General features: G+C 42.7%; 1 protein-coding gene across 5 annotated transcripts in view; it reads left to right on the top strand.

Moving 5' to 3' along the window:
- ELMO1 (engulfment and cell motility 1) overlaps positions 1-24429 on the top strand; it is a 523965-nt gene that overhangs the window by 101008 nt on the left and 398528 nt on the right. For all 5 annotated transcript variants that reach the window (XM_055314755.1, XM_055314756.1, XM_055314757.1 and 2 more), the window contains exons 3-4: positions 18852-18892; positions 19864-19936. In XM_055314755.1, coding sequence (XP_055170730.1) covers positions 18852-18892; positions 19864-19936 — 114 coding nt within the window. The remainder of the gene's footprint in view (positions 1-18851; positions 18893-19863; positions 19937-24429) is intronic.

Below are 24429 nucleotides of genomic sequence, written 5' to 3'. Positions count from 1 at the left end.
ATCACACCCTGGGCTGAAGGCGGCGCTAAACCGCTGAGCCACCGGGGCTGCCCTCCACCTAATGTTCTTAATGTTTAGGAAGGACAACCGAAGAGTTAGGGTGGGAGGCACCATCTAGCAATAGGGGAGAAATCTATTTTTATATATAAATTTATTTTTTATTGGTGTTCAATTTGCCAACATATAGCATAACACCCAGTGCTCATCCCATCAAGTGCTCCCCTCAGTGCCCGTCACCCAGTCACCCCCATCCCCCACCCACCTCCCTTTCTACCACCCCTAGGTTGTTTCCTAGAGTTAGGGGTCTCTCATGTTCTGTCTCCCTTTTTGATATTTCCGATTCATTTTTTCTCCTTTCCCCTTTATTCCCTTTCACTATTTTTTGTATTCTAGGGGAGAGCTCTAACTGCACATGCAGCCAGTTTGCGCTATGGAACATTCACGGGCTCCCTAGCACTTCTCCATGATCCCTTCTTCCAGTCCTTGCCCCCTCACCAGCATTCCTGACAACAGCCGTGATGCCTTTGTCCCCTCTCCTCCTCTGCAACCCCACTACAGGCAGAGGAGGGAAGGGTGGTCCTGCTTCTTTCCCAGGGTGCTTGGTCTGCCCCAACTTTCGTCTCTTTGGCAGTTCACCAATAACCTTTTCTATTCCTACCTTGGGAGACCCTTCTCTTGACCTATGAATTCTCTTGCTGGTGTGTGCTTTATTTTTTTGTCTTTCCATTCCAAGTTTTTTTTTTAATATTTATTTATTTATTTATTTATTTATTTATTTATTTATTTATTTATGATAGACAGAGAGAGAGAAAGAGAGAGGCAGAGACACAGGAGGAGGGAGAAGCAGGCTCCATGCCGGGAGCCTGACGTGGGACTCGATCCCGGGACTCCAGGATCACGCCCTGGGCCAAAGGCAGGCGCTAAACCACTGAGTCACCCAGGGATCCCCTTAAGACTTTATTTATTTATTCTTGAGAGACACAGACAGAAAGGCAGAGACATAGGCAGAGGGAGAAGCAGGCTCCCTGTGTGAAGCCTGATGTGGGACTCGATCCCAGGACCCCGGGATCATGCCCTGAGCCAAAGGCAGATGCTCAACCACTGAGCCACCCAGGTGCCCCTTTCAATTCCAAGTTGATTTACATGTTGTCAGTATATTTGTTGCATCAGTATCTACTTAATCTTTCCTCTCCCTGGAGCTGCCGTCTGAGGGCAGCAGTGCCCTCTGCTTTGCTAAATCAAGTGGTCTTCACTCTGCCTTGGTTGGCCTCGCTCTCTTGGTTATACTCTGCAGAGCTACTCATTCTTATCTTCTTGAAACCCCGTCCTTCCCTTCATTAACTGCGGTTCTGAGATTCTCCCCCCTTGTCTGATTATGCGTTGTTTCCTTCATGATGCCATGCCTTTCTCCTTTTTTTTCTAAATCTGTCCCAGCCTCAGTGCTTAGCCTTCTGGTCCATGTGCTTACTCCTGATACTCTTTGTCTAGGTTCTATGTTCTCTCTTGGCTTGAAGTGTAACTTCTATCTAAGTAATACCTGCTCATCAGGTGCACTGCTAGCAGGTCACCAGTTCTTCTCTGTTGGATACATTATTTCTCTCTATAAACCTTCATGTACCTACAGAACACAAGCAGGTGGTTGGTGAAACTGCCCAGATGGAAATCTACAGAAAGACAGTCTCATAGGTGTTAACCAACCTTTGGAAGTTATTTCATGTAGAAGAGGGATGGATGAGATGTGTTGCTTATGGCTCCAAGTACAAACTCCATCCTGTCCATATAAGGACATAGAGCCCAATTCTACTCAGAAAAAAAGTTATCATAGGCCATCTGGGCGGGCAAGGGGACTGGATCATCTCTCTTACCTGTACACCAGACAAACACTTGGGAAGACATAACACCTGTTATGCCTCAGGTTCAGGTCCAGGAAGGACGATGGAGAGAGATGCATGATTTTCAGCTTTTTAGCTGAATCCTTCTCAAATGCTTTGGGGTGAGGGGTATGCAATGTGCTTCCGGGTTCTCCACGTTCAGGTCGGCAACAGCACAGCTTGTATTGACCTGTGTCATTTTGTGATGCTTTTGGGAAAGATTTTGTTTGAAGAGAGTATACCACAATTGAAAAATAAAAAAGTCATAGAGATGATTCTTGAGTAATCCTGAAACTTGGGTCAGATTTTTTAACTTGACTTCCTGTCCCTCCTTCATGTCCCTATGATTTCCCTTCATGTTATCCAGGGTTCAAGGCATCTACAGGTACTGTGTGCGATTTTCAGGTACCATCTTGCCTTATAGAAGCTGCCCCTTTAAAAGTGTGTCCCTGCCAAAAAAAAAAGTGTATCCCTGCACATTTATGTACTTGTTCATCTCTTGCAGTTTCAGCTCTTCATTCCTATACATCTGGCTTTGCTAAGCACTGCCCAGAGCCTCCATCATACTTGAACCTTTGTGTAGGTGTTGTCATGCAGTTGTTTCTCCATCCTTCTAATTTCTCCTTTGCCGGTAGCTTTTATTCAGTTGGTTCAGTCTGTGCGGAGTGTTACTTACATTTTTTTTTAACATACCCGTGAATTTGGAGTAGATTACATGCTCCTGGTGGTCAGTCTGGGCTTTACATACATTTGTGTGTTATGATCCCTTACATTGACTTTTCTTTCTATGTGCAACTACTTTAGGTTTGAAGTATGAACAGGATGGATGAGAGTAAAACATTGATGGTCTTCGATCTTCAAGCAGAAAAATTGTAGTAGCACCCCTTACCCCTATATGGTTGGGGATCTTTATTTCCCTAAAGGAAATATAGATGATGTGTTTTTAGGCAAGCATGTACAGAATGACTGCTTGCATTTTTCCCTCAGCTATCCTATTTATATAGTATATTTAAGATAAAATCTAATATGTATAAATTTTATTTACCCAAGATCTTTTGAAAGCTCATTAATTGCATAAAGCATGTTTAAATTTTTGTGCTTGACGTTGGACCTTTTGCTCATTCTGTACATAAGAATGATGGTAGCAGTAGTGATGCTAGCATGCATGGATCATGAGATCAGCACATACGATGTGCCAGGCAGTATGTTAAATGCCTTGATGGAGTATTTCATGTCCTTACTACAGCCCAACAAGGCAGACTGTAGACTCCCTATTTTGTAATTGTTCACAAGTTCATTAATCTGCCTCAGGTCACACAGCTAGGAAGCTACTGATTTGAATCCAGCACTGCATGACACTAAAACCGAGGCGATTTCTACTAAACCATAAATCTGTTTGGTAGCTCGTTTTTTAAAAATTTCATTTCAGCTTTGTCGAGGTATAATCAACATATATAATTATAAGATATTTAGAGTGTACATCACGGTGATTTGATGTACAAATATACTGTGAAAGGATTCTCCCCCACCGAGTTAATTAACACATCCGTCATTTCACATATTTATCTTTTGCGTGTTTGTGTGAGAACATTCAAGTTCTACTCTCTTAGCAAATTTCAATTATACAATACAGTGTCATCAACTATAATCACCGCGTTCTACATTAGGCCTTATTCATCTTACAGGTGATGGTTTGTATCCCTTTACCAACGTCTCCCTATTTCTAATACCCCCCGCTCCTGCCCAGCCACTTTTCTATTCTATTTCTGTAGGTTTGATTTTTTTTTAAAAATCCACACATAAGCGATATTTTGTAGTATTTGTCTTTCTTTGTCTGACATCTTTCACTTGTCTGGTGGTTCTTTTTCCAGTTCTTCATCTCTTTTGCCCCCTCCCCAATGCCACCCCCCCCCATTAACACCAGCCTGATCTGAGCAGACACATACACGATTGCCACTTGGCTTGCTCCATCCACTTATGATGGGATTTCCGGGGACCCATTGTGTTCTGAGAGCAAAGGTGGTATTTTTTTAAAAATTAAGGAAAATGTGGCAAGTGGCCTGGCTTACTGCAGAAGGAGCGCACCTGAAAAGAGACATCCTTTTGAGGCTGGCAGTTTGGCTTGGTGCTTACAAGCATGGACTGTGGGTAGACTGATAGGGACTCAAAATCTGGGCTGTCACTTAAGAGCTGTGGGACTGGGGACAAGTCTCCTGCTTTGTAAAGAAGAATTGGCAATATTCATACATCCTTCCTGGCATTGTGGGGATTCAGTGAGTTAATCACTCAAAGCTCTGCTTACTAATGGTAACCGTTAGGAGCCAATTATGAATTTTTGAGATTGGTACATAGAAGAGAACAAGCTTTTTGTGTTCCAGGCAAAATTGGAACCAATAATACAAATGTCCCCTTCAGTGCATTAAGCTAATTCTGTAGCCTGAAAACCCATAATTCCTATGGCATTTAAATATTGATAGCCTGGCAAACTAAAATGACAGCTGAGCTCTAAAGAGAAAGTTTTGAATTCGAAACTTTAAGATCTCATAGCACACAGAATGCACAATAGGAATGTACCGAATACCACTGAATCGTACATTTAAAAACGGTTCAGAATGGAGATTTTATGTTATGTGTAGTTTACCACAATAAACAATTTAAAAATCCCATAGAATCAGGAAAATGAGACTGAATTTCTGGAATGGGAGGTTCCAATCTTGCATGGCAAAAATTAAAAGTCATGTGATTTTCCTGGACTGTTCTTTCCCGAGTGGTTGGATTATATCAGAATTTCTCAGCCTCAGCACCACTGATGTTTTGGACTGGATTATTCTTAGTTGTGAGGGCCGTCCTGTGCATTGTCGGAGTTAAGCAGTATCTTGGCCTTCCCACTAGGTACCAGTGGTATTCTCTCACCTACTCGTAGCAACCAAAAATGCCTCTAGATGTTGCCAAATGTCCCCTGGGCAATAGGCAAATTTCTCTCTTTCGAGGGGCTTAAATCAGTGGTTCCCAAGCTTGGTTCTTTGTTGGAGTTGTGTATGAAACATACTGAACAGACAGAGTGGATTATTTGTAGGTACAGTTGGGGGCCTAGAGATTTCCCATTTTTATCCAGCTCCATGGTGCTGCTAATGCCCTGGGACCCAGATTCGGAAATCACCATTGTGAGACCCTTTACATCTGACTGTCTGGGCTGGTGACCCCTCTGCTTCCCACAGTAACCCTCAGCAAGTGCCTTATACCTTCACCAGGAACTACTAATTCTTCCCGTCTCCTTGCTTTCAGAGGGTACAAATGTAGCACCGGTAAGATCTCCTTTTGTTCCATGCAACAAAGACGCAACAAAGCCCATGTGCTGCTACACTAGTGCTTTTTGTGGTGTCATGATAAGGTAAAATGACATTGTGACAGGAATTGTCCTTCTTCATCTGATTTTTGCACCTGTTGGATTTGGTGTTGTAGCAGTTATTTCTTAAACTTCCTTTAAAAGAAGTGACCGGGCTACTTCCCTTTCTGGCTTTAGCTCTCTTTCCCTGTGTGATGGAGTATATCTAACCTCATAAAACAGAGTTTGACATGCTTTGGAGGAGAAAGACAGCAAACATATTTCTCCTCTCAACCAAGAGCTCAGTTTAATTGAGCAGAATGAACTCTAGCATTCCGCTTTTCCTTCTGAAAATGAACTGCAGATTTTAGTTCCCTTTCTCCGTGGATTTCAGCAGGGAGGTCTTTCTGCCAAGGGGTGGGGGGATGGCCATGGTGAGAGGAACATGCCTTTCCTTGCTCCCACCATGCATTCTAAATGTATTCTTACATTTTGTTAGCTGATTTTATGAAGATTTATTTTTGTCCTTCATTCAAAGCCATCCATAGCCAAAAGACAACCAAATGGCTTTGAGATGAGATATATCCATTTTCAAAATGATTGTGGGGGTGCCTGGGTGGCTCAGTCTGTTAAGCATCTGACTCTTAGTTTTGCTTAGCTTATGATCATAGAGTCATGAGATCGAGCCCTGCTTTCGGCCTCCACACTGACATGGAACCTACTTGAGGTTCTCTCTCTCTTTTGCTCCCCCCACCTCTAAAACAAATAAACAAACAAACAAACAACAAAAAACTCAAAATGATTGTGGATGGGTCATTACTCTTGGGACAAGTTTATGGTGATCTGTTTGAATTTTTCAGCTTCATCACCATAGGATGCTGGTCATTTCTGGCTTATTTCTTTCTTGACCTCCTGACCTATATAAACAACTACCTATTAGCTCATTTTCCTTACCCATCTATATGTCCCTTGCTCCACAAACTCAGCATCTTCAAAACTGTCTTTATTGCTCCTTTTCCTCCACAACCCATGCAGTTTTGCTTCAGAATTTTCATGTTTCCTCCTCCTAGTGATAGATGCCAACATACACCCAGTTTGCTGAAGCTGAAACTGTGTCCTCCTAGGCTCTACTGTCTCCCTCAGCTTTTCTATCCAATCCATTACCCCAGAGAATTTGCCTGTCACTGGCCCCTCTTATCGCATCTGCTGCTGCTGCTCTGTTCTCTTTGGGCAATGTGGAAGCGCGACCAACAAGGGAGGACTTCAGTGTAAGTGTGGTGGATATCCTCCAAAGGCAGAACTTTAAAAGAGAGAGAATAGTATTCACTCAAGCAGGAGATTATGAGCACCAAGTAGGCAGATACAAATTGAGGAATATATGGATATGAGAAAGAGCCAGTTAGAAACCTTAGAAATACAAAATGTACATATGGTAGGTGAAATCTAAAAAAAAAAAAATACAAAAGATAAATAAAAACAATATAATGCATCGGCAAAGTTACCCTAGAGTAGATTTGGCTAAAGGAAGAATTGATAACTTGGAGGATGAAATTGAGGAATTCATCCAGAACATAGCCCAAAAGATGAAAGAATGAAATATATGAATGCTAAATTCTGTTTAAAAGTTACATTAAGAGGGGATCCCTGGTTGGCTTAGCAGTTTAGCGCCTGCCTTTGGCCCAGGGCGCAATCCTGGAGTCCCGGATCAAGTCCTGCATCAGGCTCCCTGCATGGAGCCTGCTTCTCCCTCCTTCTGTGTCTCTGCCTCTCTCTCTCTCTCTAGGTCTATCATAAATAAATCTTTAAAAAAAGAAAAAAGAAAAAAAAGTTACATTAAGAGATTTTGTCCTATGTCTAATTGGCAGTCCTACTAATAAAGAATGGAATGAATTATGGAGAGGCAATATTTGAGGAGATCTTGGCTATTATCTTACCTCTCTGAAATTGAAGAGAAACCCCACAGTGGGAGGGAACAGGGGCTCTGGCTTTTGCTGGTTGGAGGAGTAAAGGCTCTGCTGTGAGGAGCTGAGTGAACTTAGTACTTTGTCCAAGAGCCAAAGGCAAAAGGAAGGTTTATAAGCAGGGGGTCGACATGGTATGATTTGTACTTTTAGAAGATTTCTCTGCTGAAATCTACTAGAAAGCAGCCTAAAATCTGCAATTCATCTTCAGCAGGAAAAGCAGAATTCTAAAGTTCATTTTTGCTCAATTAAACTGAATTCTCAGTTGAGAGGAGAAATCTGTTTGCTGTCTTTCTCTTTATGTTTTGCAAGAAATAAAATGAAATAAGAGAGATTAATTTGACAGTCCTCGCAATAGTCCAGGCAAGAAGTGATATGCTGTGGCTTAGGATAGTGATGGGAGGCAGGGGAGACAGAAAGAAGTGAAACATATGTCTCATCCAGATGTAGAAGAAGATAACATTGAGGGCAAGGGAGAGAGAAATGTGGAAGATTATTTCAAGATTTCTTGTAGGAATAGCTGGGCAAATGGTGATGACAGCCATCATGATAGAAAACACTACTGAAGGGATATTTAAGTGGACTCACAGTCCAGAACCTTATAAATAGGTTAAGGAGAATAAGGCAAGTATCTATATGGCTGGCACCTCCTTTCAGATTCTCTTTGGGTTTCAGTACACTAGCCAATTTGTCCACCCAACTGGTCTCTTGGCCTCCAGAGCATTCACCTATCATTAGAAAATGCACATTTGATTATGTCACTTTCCTGCTTAAAAACTCATGATGGGTCCTAATCATCAAGAGTTGTTTATAAGACTTTGACATCCTTTGCCTCTGGCTTGCCTCTTTATTCCCTCTCTCTCACTCGTGCATGACGTTGTCGGCTCCTCTGTATGCCACATGGTATTTAGCTATGCCTTTGCATTTACTATACCTTCAACCAAAAGTGCCCCAAGCATCTATTTTTAATTGCTTCTCTGTACCCGTGGGCAGGATAAAGAAGAAGGTTTAGAGATTCACCTGTGAGATTGACTTGGTAGGGCTGACGAACAAGTAAAAGGAAGGGCAGGGAAGCTGTAACCTTGATTGAAAGCGTATTTTCTAGCAAGTAGAAGAAGGTGAGTAAAAGTTAAAAATTGAGAAAGAGAATTTTGGGGTAAGGTTTGAGTTTGAGCTAAATAACCTGAGACAGAAGGTGACTCCAGCGAAGTGAGGTTTGGAGGTGTGGATTTGAGCATAAGGTGAGAAGGGAACCTGAGCTCAGAGGCTTCTTCCATTGGACCTCAAAAGCCTCAGTGTTGGGGCTCAGCTGGTTGGACATCCAACTCTTGGTTTTGGCTCAGGTCCTGATCTCATGGGTCATGAGATGAAGCCCTGCATTGGGCTCTGTGCTCAATGGAAAGTCTGCTTGAGACTTTCTTCCTCTGTTTCGCTCCCCAATTGCACACACACATGGGCTTTCTCCCTCTCTCAAATATATATAGGCTCAGTGTTGGGGTGCCTGGGGGCTCGGTCAGTTAATCATCTCTCTTCAGCTCAGGTCATGTTCTCAGGATTAGCCAACATCGGGCTCCCTGCACAGTGGAGAGTCTGCTTCTCCCTCACCCTCTGCTCCTCACCCCTGCTCCTGCTCTCTCTGTCAAATAAATAAATAAAATCTTCAAAATAAATAAAATAAATAAATAAAATCTTCAAAAAATATACATATATACATATATAGATAGATAAAATTTACAAAGCAGATAGGCTCGGTAGGATAAACAGAAATGACTGTCAACCCCAGTGGACAGGGTATTATCAGACCAGTGAGCAGATACCAGAAAGCCAGATAAAGCTCTGAAGGCAAAGTAAGGTTCAGGTCCAATTTAAACACAGGATAACGAAGGTTTATCAACTGCAGAGAAACTGAGACTGGATAGAAGACAGCAATCAAAAGCACACTGAGAGGAACTGGTGGTAAGGGCAGTTTTAAGAAGTGAGTTTACTTTTGAGTCGTGTTGTCCACCCCCCCCCCCAGCTTTTTCTTCCTGACTCTCTCCGCTGTGTCCTGATTTTACTCCTTTGGGAGCGGGTGCACTAATGCCGATTCATCCTCCTTTCTTAAAAGGTAATGGATGTGCTAAGACAGCTGCCAGCAAGCAGTGGAAGGACATGGACTTCAATTCTCAAATATAGGTGCCAGGAATGGGACAGTGACAATCTAAGGCTAAACCACAGCCATGAGCTGAAGGCAGACGCTTACCTGACTGAGCCACCCAGGGGCCCCTGCCTTTTAAATTTTAAACCATGCACACAGGTACTGTTGACCTTCCACCTATGAACTTGACACAAATAAGTATTTCACGTGAAGGTAGGCAGACCATAAGGCCTGAATTGGTTTGCAGTGTGAATCCCTCATTTCACATTGCTTCCAAGTGTGTGGTGGAGTAAAATGGCATGCCAGCCAGGGCAGGGTCGTGTGGGTGTACCTCTTGGAGATGACTGACATTAAAGAAAGTGGAGAGGGATATAGGGATTCTGAAATTGATTGTTGGGATCCCTGGGTGGCTCAGCAGTTTAGCACCACCTTTAGCCCAGGGTGTGATCCTGGAGACCCGGGATTGAGTCCCACGTCGGGCTCCCTGCATGGACCCTGCTTCTCCCTCTGCCTGTGTCTCTGCCTCTCTCTTTGTGTCTCTCATGAATAAATAAATAAAATCTTAAAAAAAAAGAAATCAATTGTTGTTGCTGCCTACAATATTGAAATCTGGGGGAAAAATTCATTTCTTGTATCTCTAGCGACATTCATATTAGGACAATATAAAATAGTCGAGGACGATGAAGCAGAATCTCAAAAGATAATTGATAATCATTAGTGCTTTATTTTTGCATTGTTCTTTTTTATGTTTTTGTCACTTTCTGAAATAGCAGTTTCCCTTAAAATCGAAGAAAAATACAATTTCTGCTGAGGAGAAAAGTGCATCAGACTACCGAGAGAGGTTTTTTCACTTGTCTTTAACCCGCTAACACACAAGAGTGCTAATTATTTATGTCTTTGCTCATCTATGCAGTCCAGTGATTTTTATGACACGAAGATTGTACTTGATCTTGCTGAAATGTAATATTTAATTAGTTTCATGAAGCTTGAAACAAGTCATTATAAGGAAACCATTTTTGAAACGAATCATTTGTCAAGAAAAAGGTGGCATAGCCTGTCATCTTTCAATTTTTAAAATTAATGTGATACACATGGTTTTACTACTTTGGAGATGTCATTGGGAGTCCCTTTGTCACTTCTGACAATTACTGCAGTCTTGTGTCAGTGCTGCACATTGGAACTGTTGTCAAAATACTTGCTTTCCAAGAACCAGCTAAATTTGCCCCCAGAAAAGGGTGGCTTTATCATTCTCCTTCAGATTATTTAGGCTGCTATTAGGAAAACAGAGTAAGCACACACACCCCTTACAACACATCAGATTCTTCTATGCTAAAGGTATATAGCTCCGAAGCACGGAGAGTAGTTATAGGGCTCACTGTGGGGGAAATATAGCTGTTCTAAGATGACTGGTGTCATTGACACAATGTCAGGAAGCACCTCCGGGAACTAGGCGGGTTCTCGTACATTAAAGTTTCTCCAAATCATATTGTAGGCTAAGTCGTAGTTAACATGCGTAGCCCTTCTCAGGGGTGTCCTGACGTGTGGAAGCTGGGTTTCTTTTCTTTCTGGGCCAACATTACTCATAACTGCTGTGCAGAATGTGTTCAATGAATTTCCACTTATAAAAGCAAAGTGAAATCCCAAGTGCTGTGCTGTATCGCCTCAAAGTGTCAGAATAAAGCATCTGTCACATTCTTTTAAAGCACTGGAGAAAGGCTTTTTTAATAGTCCAGGACCACAAAGCTTTAAGTCTTTGTGGCCAATAAGTTTTGCAATTAAAGGACTGTCAGGCGACGGCCGTATGGACAGCCGATGGATGGTGGGGACCGAGGACTGCTTCTGCTTTGCTCTTGCTGTGTTCCATCTTTAGCTCCTGCCTGAGCTTTGGCGGCAGTCAGAAAGAGACCAGAAGAAAGGGAAAGAAGCTGCAAGTCTGAAAAAAGGAAGATAGGTTCTTAATCAAACCGTATGCATTAATTGCATGTGGTGCGGGGGTCCCGCAGCCACTCGTCTGAGAGTGACAGAGGTGTCTCGGAGGAGGTCTCTGCCTCCAAAGCAAGTATATTCAGGTTGGCAGGTGAAATGAAAATGAGCTGAAGAAGTGAAAGACAGGAGGAGATGAGAGCCAAAGGCAGCCACGGGGCCGGGGTCCCTCGAGGGGGAAAGAAGAACTGGGTATCCTTCCGTGTATTTATTTAACCAGCGTTTTGAGAAAGTGCCTGCAAAGTGTCCAAAGGGGATACGAGAATTGCAAGAGCCTGTTCACAGGTACATCGTGCAAAGCCGTGCTCTGTCCTAAGTGCTATCTCTGAGGATTTACACGTGTCATCTCAAGTCATCCTCACAACACTGCAGTGTGTGAGGGACAGTTTCTGTTTACAGAAGAGGAAGAGGAAGCCCTGAGGGAAGTCTTAAGCCTAAGGTTACAAAACCCGGGTCTGTGGGAGCTGGGGTTCAAGCCCAGGAAGTAATTTTCTTTTCTAAAGGTTGTATTTATTTGTTTGAGAGAGAAGGGGAGAGAGAGAGAGAGAGAGAGAGAGAGAGAGAGAGAGAGAGAGAGAGAAAGAGAGAGAGAGAAAGAAAGAAACACAAGCACTGGGGAGAGAGAAGCAGGTGCCCCCACTGAGCAGGGAGCCTGATGTGGGGCTCCATCCCAGGACCCTCGGATCATGACCTGAGCCAAAGGCAGGTGCTTCACTGACTGAGCCACCCCGGCACCCCCAGGAAGTCATTTCCTGAAGTTATTCGAAAGCTCCCAGTTGAGAGAAGATCTCGAAAAGCTGGAGTAGATAAAAATTCAGCATTCTAAATGCTTTTCCGGTGTCTGTGAACTTAATGTCATCTCAGAAGCATTCCCCCCCTCCCCCTTGGGTCATTAAAATGTTTAAAATGAACGCGCATTCAGTGAAGCCAGGCTTTCTTTTCTGGGGCATGTCTGTTTTAGGACAAGTGTGTGCCTGAGAAGTGAATGTCAGAGGCAAGAGCTGCAGCCACAATGCCCAGGTGCTCTCGTTGGCTAGGGGGCCGCCGGCCCACACTGGCTGGTGCGAAGGCAACAGCAGACCTAAGAGCCCCGAGGTGAGCATTTGGGCCCAGTGAGCCTCCAGGCCAGGTGCCTCGGCCAACGGATAGGAACAGGTGGTTAATATTTAATTGTGCTCCTCACAGGCATGTCAAGGAGGACACATGGATGTGGGGAACCTCAGGGCTGTCTCCAGGGAAGGAGCCTCAAGGCAGGCTGGACCCTGCCCCCCTCCTAAATAAATAAGCAGGGATCCCCAAGGATATTTCTTTGTGGGGTTCTCTGATGCTTTAAAGGAACCATGTGGTTTGAGTGGGAGAATAAAATTTTTTAAGAGATAAAAGGGAGCCAAGAGGAAGATCTGGTTTAGTAAGGAAGAAGATGAAGTGTTAAGCTTGTAAGGGTGGCAGGATCCATGTGGATCCACACAAAGGGTTATTGGAAACGCTGGAGCAGACCTTAGAAGCGGAGTCAGGGTGGGACTCATGGATTCAGGAATTTATGATCCTGGCATTTCATTGAAGGCAAGGGAGAAATGATAAAAAGGAAAGCAGAGGACCTACACCCACTTTAAGGACTAGAGAGAAGTGAGTGTTGCCAGAGATAGATTAAAAATGAATTGCTAGAGGACTTGGCCATTCTCAAAAATCTAGGTGATTTATGAAAAGTACATAAACAGATCTTTTTGTATAGTAAATTTGCTATCTGGGCTTACCGTCTTTGGTAGATTAAACTAAATCAAGGAATTCTCTTGGAGAAGAAGAGTTAAAATTAAAAAGGAGGAATAAATCTTAAAAAACAGAAAAAGCTACCCTTTGAATATAACTGTTGGCACATAGTACTTTGCCAATCAGATTCATATGGAAATGAATACTTTGTTTGACAAATAAAAGTATTTCTGCCAACATGAAGATTTTCCCAGAATAATATAAAGTGAAGAAATACTTTTGTATGCTGCAAGATGACTTCACTATTGCTAAGGGGAGGGGGGAAGAGAGCGTGGTAGTCTCCAGCCATCCTGATCCCCCTGCATGTTGCAATCTGATAACAGGCTAACCCTCCAGGTTATCCTTAAAAACATTCTTACTCTTCCCATCTCAGCTCACTGCTGAGTCCAAGAAAATAGTTTTGACCTTCAAAACAAAATGCTTAAGGAATTTAGTTATGATTAAAAAAAAAATTAAGTAGGCTCTGCACCCAATGCGGGGCTCAAACGTATGACCCTAAGCTTAAGAGTCACACGCTGTAGTGACCGAGTCAGCCAGGTGCCCCAGGTGTGATTTTTTTTAAGTCATGAAAACATACTCAGGTAGTTCAAATAATTTTGTCTCAATATTCCAAATTCAGGTTTATTCCAATGGAGTGTAGAATTTTATTTCTAGTTCCTTTAGGTTTCCTGGAATCACAAGGAGAAGAACCAGTTTTCAGCCTTTTAGACCAAATTTTCTTTTCTCCTGAGCCTTTGCTCTCAATGAGATGAAAGACAAAATGCTCATCGGGTCTACTGCAAGCTATCAAGGTGTCACCCTACTCCCGAGTCTTAGCGATCTGGGCAGATAGGCAGAAACATCTTTTGTCGCCTTGAGCAAATGTTAACTAAAACATAGGCCAGCGTTCCAAGCCAGTGTTTAGCTTGGAATTTAAGTCACGCCAAGAGCTCAATGTCAGAGTAGGGCTGTATGTAGGCAGTGGGAAAAGCGGTGACACCAGACTAGACATTTCTGCTTGGGGTATCTTGTTCAGTCCTGTTTATGATAGTGCCGCTCACCTGCGTGACCTTGCTAACGGATGGTGACAACCGTTTGGCTGGTATCTGTTTTATCACCTGTTGAATCACACTCGTCAGCTAGCCTGCCCAGTGCTCTTCTGAGCCGTGAATCACATAACCCCTTCCCAAACTGTCTGTGCAGCCTACATGTGTCTCACAACTTAGAGCCAGCAGCTGCTTAGAGCCACCCAGCGTAGTTTACATGAGAGGAAGGGGGATGTGCGCTAATGAATCCAAGCTGTTCTTCAGAACAGTTTGCTTTATAGTCAACCTTTTTTCTTTCTTTCTTTCTTTCTTTCTTTCTTTCTTTCTTTCTTTCTTTCTTTCTTTCTTTTTGTTTGTTTATTTTTTAACAGAAAGTGAATGTGTGGCTTTTCCATTGAACAGAAATGCATTGAGTCTCCTTTTAGATTCTCTTAGCACCTGTCTACTGTGGTAACTATTTCCCAGGGCTGTAGAAGATTAAGATAGATGAAGTAAGATGTTGAATTCTCAAGGGACAAGAAGATAAGGCAGATACAAAGTTTTTTTTTTTTGAAGATTGTATTTATTTATTCATGAGACACACACACACACACACACACACACACAGAGGCAGAGACACAGGCAGAGGGGGAGCAGGCTCCATGCAGGGAGCCTGACGTGGGACTCGATTCCAGGTCTCCAGGATCACACCCTGGGCTGAAGGCGGCGCTAAACCGCTGAGCCACCCATGCTGCCCAGATACAAAGTTTTTAGGAGTGATTTATTTAATGTGCTAAGTACAGGGAGGGAATGACCTGTGTAGTTGGAGAGATCAGGGACATGTGCTTGCAGGAGAAGGCTTTGACATGGATATTAGTGATAGTAAGAGTTCATGGTTAGAGTTGGAACCGAAAGGAGAAGGATGTTTCAACAAATGGTGTAAACTGAAAGTATGGAAGTGGGTTTTTGTTTTGTTGAATCAGAATCCAGAAGTATGGGCAACATGTATTGCGTTAGTAGAAAATTTGACTGCTTGAGCCCAGATCGTGGAAGGCCTTGGATGACAAGTTAGTTAAAGGGTTTATGCCACATAGGCGGTGGTCAGTGGGGATCTGTGGAGGATATTGGAGCAAAAAGAGTGACCTGAGCAAAGTTTATAGGCAAAGTCCAATTTTGTCTGATAATGGCCAGTGGAGGGGTTGGAGAGAAAGAAACTGGGGATGTGGAGACTTATTTGCAAAGATCTGGTAATGGGGTCCTGAGAACTCTTAACAAAAGTGGTGGTGAGGTCTGGAAAGGATAAAGGGGAGAGAGGTTGTGGGGGAAATAATGATGAGACTCAGTGTAAATGTGTATAACACAAAATAGGGTAAAGGAAAGGGGAAGGCAATGACGAATTCTCTAGAAACATATGTGGAAAAAAGAAACTGTCCAAAGTAGGCAAGTCGAGTGTAGGAAGTAACGGAAGATAGAGGAGTCACAGTTTGATGTGCCAGTGAAGCATTTGATTGAAAATTTGTGGTGAGTGGTTAGTAATGAAGGGCTGACTCAGGAACAGCACCGGGACTAGGGAGGCAGAGAGAGTTAAAGATGATGGGGTTAGGGGACAGTTTGTCTGATAGCAGGAGTTGGGACGAGGAGTCAGTATTTTACTTTATTTATTTTAAAGATTTTATTTCTTCATGAGAGACACACACAGAGAAAGAGAGAGAGAGAGAGAGAGAGAGAGAGAGAGAGAGAGAGATAGGCAGAGGGAGAAGCACGCTCCCTGCGGGGAGCCTGATGCAGGACTCAATGCAGGACCCTGACATCACGACCTGAACCAAGGGCAGATGCTCCACCACTGAGCCACCCAGGTGCCCTGAGTGTCAGTATTTTAGAAGAGTAGTTAGGAGATGAGAAGTAATGATGTGAAAAAGCTCCATAGCCATGTAACTAAGTCGACCCGAAGAGTGAAGGAATGAAGGCTAATGATGGTCCTTAGCAGTAGTGGTGCCCTGACAGCAAGACGTCGAGGTGGGGGTGGGCCACCTTTGGGGCTGTGCTATTGCTGGGGCAGATTGATGGGTGAGGGTGATGCTTTTTGTTTGTGTGTTTAGTAAGGTGCCTGCAGGAGAGTGACATGCTATATCTAGCAAGCTGTCAGAGATTTGCAAGAGAGGATTTGGGGCCAGAACTATATATGCTCAGGGCAGTTGAAGTGAATGAGGAACTGACCGATTAGGTAAAAGCGGAAGAGACCAGAACAGAAATTTAGAGTTAGGTTGCCAGAGGCAAAAGAGAAACAGTGAAGGATCTCTTGGGTTTTATTGAAGGTTTATTGGCTAAAACTGTAGGAAACTGAAGGAAATACCATAGAAGCTCTGGAAAGAGGGTTTCAAAAAGAAGGTGGTAGTAACAGTGTCCAATAAGGTGGCTGCATTGATGGGAGCTGAGAACTGAAAGGCTGTTGGATCTAGCGTTGGGTGGTGGGGCCAATGCTCCATTAGAACAAGAAGAATGGAGGGGGCAGGTGTGGGAAGCGGGTCATGGAAACAGCCCCCATCCTCACGTAACATCCATTTTAAGCGCTGAAGGCTGCATTAGGGTGCATTGTGTTCAGTTAACTGTGATTCCTTTTCTCACCGGTAGTTTAGAGCTTTTCTGTAATCTTTGTTAAATCTCTAAGTTCCCCCGTGGTCTGTACTCCTTTCATATATCCAACTGAAAAATATTCTAAATATAATAGTACCCCATAGTCTGTCTTTTCAATTTTGGTTCTAAATCTATGAATCAGACCTGAATTTAAAAAAAGTCTAAGAAGTTCTTCTATGATACCTCGACGAGGAAAATATTCTAAATATAATAGTACCCCATCGTCTGTCTTTTCAATTTTGGTTCTAAATCTATGAATCAGACCCGAATTAAAAAAAAAAGTCTAAGAAATTCTTCTATGATACCTCGATGAGGAAGTCTAATTCTGGGAGCTGTCGTTTTAGATGCCTTCCCCTACGTCAGTAGCAATGCTCTCTTGATCTGATGTGTTGTTTTAATGTAACTTAAAGCTGACATCCAGCCGTGTCATTTAGATTTCAGTTTTGAGATGCAAAAAAGAGGAGGGGGCTGGACTGGTAGGTCTTCCTGAAAACCCACTAACATGGAGAAGGCCCTGGCGGTTGGAAGTGCAAAGTCCTTGTCTTCTGGGCAAAGTGTTGTTCCTTAAATCCCTTTGTGATTTGGTTGTGAGAACACCTTCACCCTGAACTCACAGGTGGGGCCATAAGTAGTGGACAAGTTCCTGCGAAGCCCTTGGCTTCTACAACATGTAAGTGTCATTGTAGAACCCAATCTCCATTTCTCCTCTTTAAAGGAGAGCAGCGCAGTAGGTCGGGATACCCCAGCACCTTTCCATTCCACAGTGATTCTAGGTGCCCCTTCTTCCCACTGGGTTTTTAGTTGAGTTGACCATTCTTTTGAACACGTGGTGGTGGACTCAGTCATAGAGGTCGGATCTCTGGTGGAGGGAGTTCATTGAGGGAATACCATTGGTGGACTGAGCTGGAGCTTCTGGCTGGGGCTGGAGGCCCTTGGAAAGGGCTGTGAACAGTGTTCAGAATTCACCGACAGGGCAGTTACAGTAGCCTCATGTCCAAGGGCAAGTGTGTAAGGAGAAAATGGAACCTTTTCAGCGACATGAGAGGGTAAGAAGCCAGAACCCTAACCCTTTTTTGAATTTTTTGTTCCTTGTATTAATTCCCTTTTAATTCTTACAGCAGCCCTGAAGAGTGGATAGGTCCTATGCCCATTTCACAGATAAATTGGTCGAGGTTCAGCAACTTAAAGAAATTGTAGGTTATACTGCAGACGAGTTAACAGAGTTAGGATTGGAATCCATTCTGCTTGATTCAGAATTCCTTTCCCCATACCACGTTGCCCTTCAGAGGGCAGAAGCAGAACATGTTTACGTGTAGACAGGGTTCTGTGTTTGTATCTGAAAATCCAAGACCATGTGTTTCTTTGATTTTTCTTCTCCCCTTGTTTCTTGTCTGTGATTTGTTCTTTCCTTTGACACGCTACCACCCACCCCAGGGGACAGACAGGATCTGTTTGTATCCAGAGTAGAGAAGTTTCAACATCACTGGGTGAGCTGTGTGTGTGTCTCTCTCTCTGCTGCATTCCTTCTCTCTGGAGGCAGGCGGAGCACAGCTGTGGCTATTAGGCCTGGAGCACAGCTGTAGTCAGCCGGCCAGTTGACACCACGGCACATGGTGTCATGGTCTCATTACTCAAGTGTGTCCAGCTCAAGCTGCCGCAAGATTGGCATTTGTCAGGGCCATGGTTGGGAGAAGAATTCTATACACTTTGCAGGAACAATTTCGCAATGCCTCATGCTCCATTTGCCACACGTTCTCGTAAAAATATGAATCCAAGCTTGTTTGCATAAAACCAAACTGCCAGTTGCCAGCTTCATGTACTAATCCCAAGGAATTCTGGTTATCATTTAACCTTGGGGCTTTCGTTGTTGCTGTGTTTTCATCCTGATTTTAATGCAGCTAAGTTAAATATGATGCCTATTTTGTCCAACTGATAACGTTAAGAATAGAAAAGAGGAGCACAAGGGCAATAAATCATTATTATATTTGGTGGTGATGGCTGGTAGATCACACTTTGAAAAAAATGACAGACTTACTGACAACAACCAAGAATAGCAAATGTAAATTCTCCTTACTTAGATATCTTTTTATTAGGCTTCCTTTTCTTCTTCTTTTTGCTTAAAATGATGAAATGAAACTAACAACATTTCCCTTTTTGGCTATTTTGCAGAAAAAACCGCTGTCTGCAATAATAAAGGAAGTCTGTGATGGGTAAGTATTACTCAGGATTCATCTGAGTTGCTTCAGTCCACAAGTTGAGAAGCTAATAAAATATTCCTGAGCAGTTATAAAACATTATTCATAAGTCACTACGTGACCTGCCCAAAGACATCACAAATTACTATGTAAGATTTACATGCCCTCTTACATCAAAAAATTACTGTTGTTCCTGGAAGAGCAGGAAGTGTGAAATGGCTGGTGTATGCACGCTGGGACCTGGGACCGGTTTTATTTATTTTGAAAAGTTGTGGTTCATTCATCCAACTCAGCAGGGAGCCATCTGAAGTTCCCGAGGTTAAATACACACCTCATCTGATACAAATGGAGAGGACCATTTAGGTTCCCATAGAAGATAAAAGAATTTAAAAGACCAGTCCATGTGTCGTTTTGCTTCCACGTGAACTTCACAGTGTTACAGCTTTCCTCTCTGTCTTTGGCTGCCCTCACGATCCAAAGGAGAGGCACACAAAGAAGTTGCATGAGGTTTTTCTGCTTTCAAAGCAGAATTATGAAGAGAGTACTACTTGCAGTTTATTTAAGACCTGGGGTACTTAATTGGGATGTTTCTGTATGCAGCAAGCATGCTGCGTGGGGGACCTGGACCGTAGAACACAGAGAGGTTGGAATGACACAATTATCAAAAATTTAAATTGTATTCATTTATTTTGTTTTTCCTCTTTCTGCTCCACTTCTTCAAAATGAGGAAGAATGTAGCTTTGTATTTAAATACACCTGCTCAAAGCCATGAAGACAGAATATTCCAGGCACGAGGCATGACATAAGACCAAGATGGTCCACGTAGGAAATGGTTGGTCAGGCTAATATCATTTTGTTTGAGGAGCTGTGCTGTGGGACTTGTTGAGTATGGGCCCACTGCCAAGTGCATCTAACTCCGTCGATGCTAGAAAAATGGAAATGACCACCATTTGTTTTTCTGATCAGTTTCTGCTTATATTTTTCAGGTGGTCCCTTGCCAACCATGAGTACTTTGCACTGCAACACGCCGATAGTTCAAACTTCTATATCACGGAAAAGGTAGGTCAACCACATTATTTAATCTTGGACACTTACATCTTTAAAAAAATGAAAACCTGACTGATATTTCCTCTGTTCAGGACTAGACTGGACATGATGGTCTAAATTCTAAATTTCTACCGTCCGTGAAAATAGAGTGTGCAAAGCAAACAATGGCTACGTTAGTATTAACAAGGCAATTTTTAGCCCATTCAAGAGTGAAGACAGTCATGTTTCTGCATCCCATCTTAGCAACTACATTTGCCCTCTAACAGTGAATTTACTAATTATTTTTCTTTCTTATTCCTTGGTTAAAGCATTTGTTTGATGTATAATGACTCCTTTCTCAGACTTTTTTTTTTAAACCAATACCTAAGTCTTCTTTAAAGTAGTTGAAACAATGACAAGAACCCTTTTCAAAGGTGTTCTATGGCTCCTGGGAACTTGCTTTTTTCTTGGGTGATTTTTTTTTTTTTTTTTTTTTTGTTCTTTAGCAAGCTTGGAGAAGAGGGAGGGAGTGAGGAGTGAAGACTATAGTGATTCTGGCAGTAAGTAAAAGCAGTGTCTTAGGGAGATCCCCGATAGAAGAAGGAAAGGCTAATATTTATTGGCATCCACTGTCTGCCAGCAGTTGGACCAGGCCCATTGTTTGTGGACTTTCCTCAAGACCAACCTGTGTTATAAACAATACTGGCTTTGGTTAACAGATAAGAAACTGGATCATAGAAGTCTGATGGCTTGGCCCCTTATCGCAGGGGTACTAAATGATAGAATCAAAAAGGAAGTTCAGACTTTTGTGCTTCTATCACTTTGCCTTTTGGGAATTTCTAGAAGAGCTTAGCATTTAGCTCAGTTTTAATGGAGAAGTCACTGAAATACATAGAACCAATATTGTCCTCATGGAACTTTATAACCTGGTAAGCTTGGTGGAGAGGGAAGGGTCAGTCCTGTGAACAGTTCTCATGACAACAAGCTGATCGGTGCTGAGACAGAAGTGAATACAAAGTGTTCCTGGAGGAAGGGGCATTGGATGACTTCAGGCTCCAGGCTTTATTCCTTCCCACAAGCAGTCCCTAGTGTGACTGTAAGTTTACCCACGAATCAAGTGATGGTGCAAGGTGGAGGCGGTTAACAAGCTCCTGTTGGTCTGTGAGGGCTCCTTCTCCCCAGAGTATGTGTGTGGGGGCGGGGAAGGGGTCAGCCAGAGGCCTGGAAATGCTACTTAGAAATTGCTTCGTCTTCCCAGATGGGATCTGGAATTTTCATAACTGATCACATTTTCCTCTTCATACTGGTCGACGGAAAGCTGAGAGTAAACAAGTTGACTAGATTCCCTGGCCTGTGTTGTCTTTAATTTTGCTTGTTCCTTTGATTCGTTCCACACACTCTTAGTTTCCTGTCTTTATTTTCCCTTAGCTCCGTTCTCAAGATTTTTCATTTATTCTCTAACGCATTTATATGACCCGCGTGTTATTCTTTGTGAGATCAAGAGGGTATAAATAAATAAGTTAAATGTTGGCCATTAAATGTATTGCTGCGGCTATCTTAAGCAGAATTCTTGTTTTAACTTGTTTGCCTTTTAGAGATAACTAAAATACTGCAACTTTTGTGGTATTATTGGAAAGCTTGGATGGTTTTCTACTACTTGGAGCATAATATGAGAAATTGTAAAAATTATTAAGTGATACAATTACGGGGCAAAAAAGTTCCAATAGGGTTTTCAAATGTCACCAGTTGGTGGGTAGTGATATCAATTTTCTTGGCTATGAGAGCATTAAAAATGAGAACAGAATAGGTCACAGCACATCACCTATGTTGTTTGTAAATCCTTGGGTCATTACACACCCATATACAACACATATATATTGTACTGGGTTTTTATCCTGGATTGTGGTAAAACCACAACCAAAAGTCATGGAATCACAATCTTGCCTTTGATTAATATGCGTTGGCTTGTGTCCCCTGGGATTGTCCTGTCTTCTGTCCTCATTGTCAGACCTCTAAGCTTACTGGAGATTACTAGGATGAGATTCTCACACTAGAGAACATACACATTGAAGGGAGAACCTTTTAGAAATGTAAGCTTTCAGATCCCACCCCAGAGACTCAGATTTTGTGCCAGCCTTGGATATGGCCTAGGATTTTGCATTTTTAGAGCCCCCCTGGAATTCTACTGTGGAACCTGGGGACCACTTGAAGGAATGAATACAGCTCTGAGACTGCTTTTTCGGTACCAGCACCCACAGGTACAAGACAGTGTGCATCGTAAACTAGAAGTTATGCCATAAGTTTGACCTAAGAGTTTGCGCACAGCCAACTCTTGGAATAATTTAAAAATTCAAATAATAGGGCAACCCGGTGGCTCAGTGGTTTAGCGCCACCTTCAGCCCAGGGCATGATCCTGGAGACCCGGGATCAAGTCCCACGTCGGGCTCCCTGCATGGAGCCTGCTTCTCCCTCTGCCTGTATCTCTGCCTCTCTCTCTCTCTGTGTCTCTCATGAATAAGTAAATAAAAATCTTAAAAAAAATTCAAATAATATTGACGCCTTTGTTCTAATTAACATTAATGCATACTCAGAAAATTAAAGCTACTCAGAACAGTGGAAGAATTGTTATTTTCTCAGGGATCCTCGTCATTTTTTGGGAAAAATCTTGTGCTGTCTGAAGAAATCGTTAATGTTGAGTTTGAAAGGGACTGCCACCTAAGTCTGTCACCCAGTCTGCCCATCTTGAATGGGCAGGAGGAGAGATTATTCTTCTATAAGAGTTTAGGGAATGAGAAGACTCCTCTTCCCAATCACTGCCCTTTGTTTGTAAACAAAACGTCCTTGCTCCTCCTTTTGCAGCTGTTACTGGGCACAGCTGTGTGTCCATGTGACACAGAGCTCGACAGGACGTGCGCGGGGCAGGAGAGGGACCTCGAATCTTGGGTCACAGGGGCAGACCTGGGCTGCCTTGAGTCTGCTGTTGGGTCCATCTACTTCTTTGCAAGTACTCCTATAAATAGAGCTCATTTTCCATTTTGAAGTAATGTGTTTAGTATCATCTTGGTTACTTACAGCCCAGTGAGCTGTTAGGTAATATTTGCATCACCATGGTAACTGGTGACTAATTTTTGAAACTTATGCACGTTCTTCCTAGTTACTGATTTTTCCTTGCATGTGAGGTGGTCTCCCTTCCTCTGCCAGAGATAAAATATCACCTGTGATTTTAAAGAAGAAAAATGCCCCAGGCTCAACAAGCTAACACATCTTGTGACTGATGGATGGGTGGTGTGACTCTCTTCTAGAATCCCCAGGAAGGCACCTCCCCTACTTTTCTCATGTTATCGAAATGTATTTGCCAAAACAGTCTTCATTTACTTAGTGGGCCATTCACTTTGGCTTTTCAGTGCAGTGGGAGAGATTGTCATGTTGTTGGGCAGCGTTCAGCAAAAGCATTGCATGCAAATGCCTTATAGAAAGTTAAGATTCACAAGTTCAAATTCTGCACCAGAAACTTTTATATTTCAAGGTGATGTCTCAGAGAGAGAGAGAGAGAGAGAGAGAGAGAGAGAAAATAAAAAGTGAATTGTGTATCTTTTTTTCAGCTCTATTGAAGTATCATTAACAAATAAGGTTGTAAGATATTTAAGTTTACATCATGGTGACTTGACATATGCATACACTGTGAAAGGATTCCCCTCCTACCATATAATTACATCTTAACACCTCACCGATTTATTTATTTATTTGGTGAGAACATTTAAGTGTTACTCTTTTAGCAAATTTCAATTACATAATATAGCATTGTCAACTATAGTTATGTATTTTAACATTAGATCCTCAGACCTTGTTCATCTTGTAGCTGAAAGTTTGTATAGTTTTACTAGCCTCTCCCTATGTGCGCCTCCTCCACTCCAGATCCTGGCAACCACTTTTCTTTTCTTCAAGATTTATTTATTTTATTTTATTTTATTTTAATTTTTTTTAAAGATTTTTTTAATTTTTATTTATTTATGATAGTCACACACACACAGAGAGATAGAGGCAGAGACACAGGCAGAGGGAGAAGCAGGCTCCATGCACCGGGAGCCCGACGTGGGATTCAATCCCAGGTCTCCAGGATCGCGCCCTGGGCCAAAGGCAGGCGCCAAACCGCTGTGCCACCCAGGGATCCCTATTTATTTATTTTAGAGAGAAAGAAAGAGAATGTGAGTGGGGGGAGAGGCAGAAGGAGAGAATCTTTAAGCAGACTCCCCGCTGAGTGTGGAGACTGACACGGGGCTCAGCCTCATGGCCCATGAGATCATGACCTGAGCCGAAACCAGGAGTCAGACACTTCACTGACTAAGCCAACCCAGGAGCCCCAACCACTCTTTTACTCCCTGTTTCTGTGAGTTTGACTAAAGTGATATGTCTGACAGCATAATGCCCTCAGGGTTTATCCATGTTGATGCTAATGGTGAGATTTCCTTCTTTCTCATGGCTGAATAATATTCCATTGTATACATACACCACACAATTTTTACCCA

The sequence above is a fragment of the Nyctereutes procyonoides genome, unplaced genomic scaffold (assembly GCF_905146905.1).
Source record: "Nyctereutes procyonoides isolate TBG_1078 unplaced genomic scaffold, NYPRO_anot_genome, whole genome shotgun sequence".
Taxonomy (NCBI): Eukaryota; Metazoa; Chordata; class Mammalia; order Carnivora; family Canidae; genus Nyctereutes; species Nyctereutes procyonoides.
This window is presented reverse-complemented; position numbering and strand designations above follow the sequence as displayed.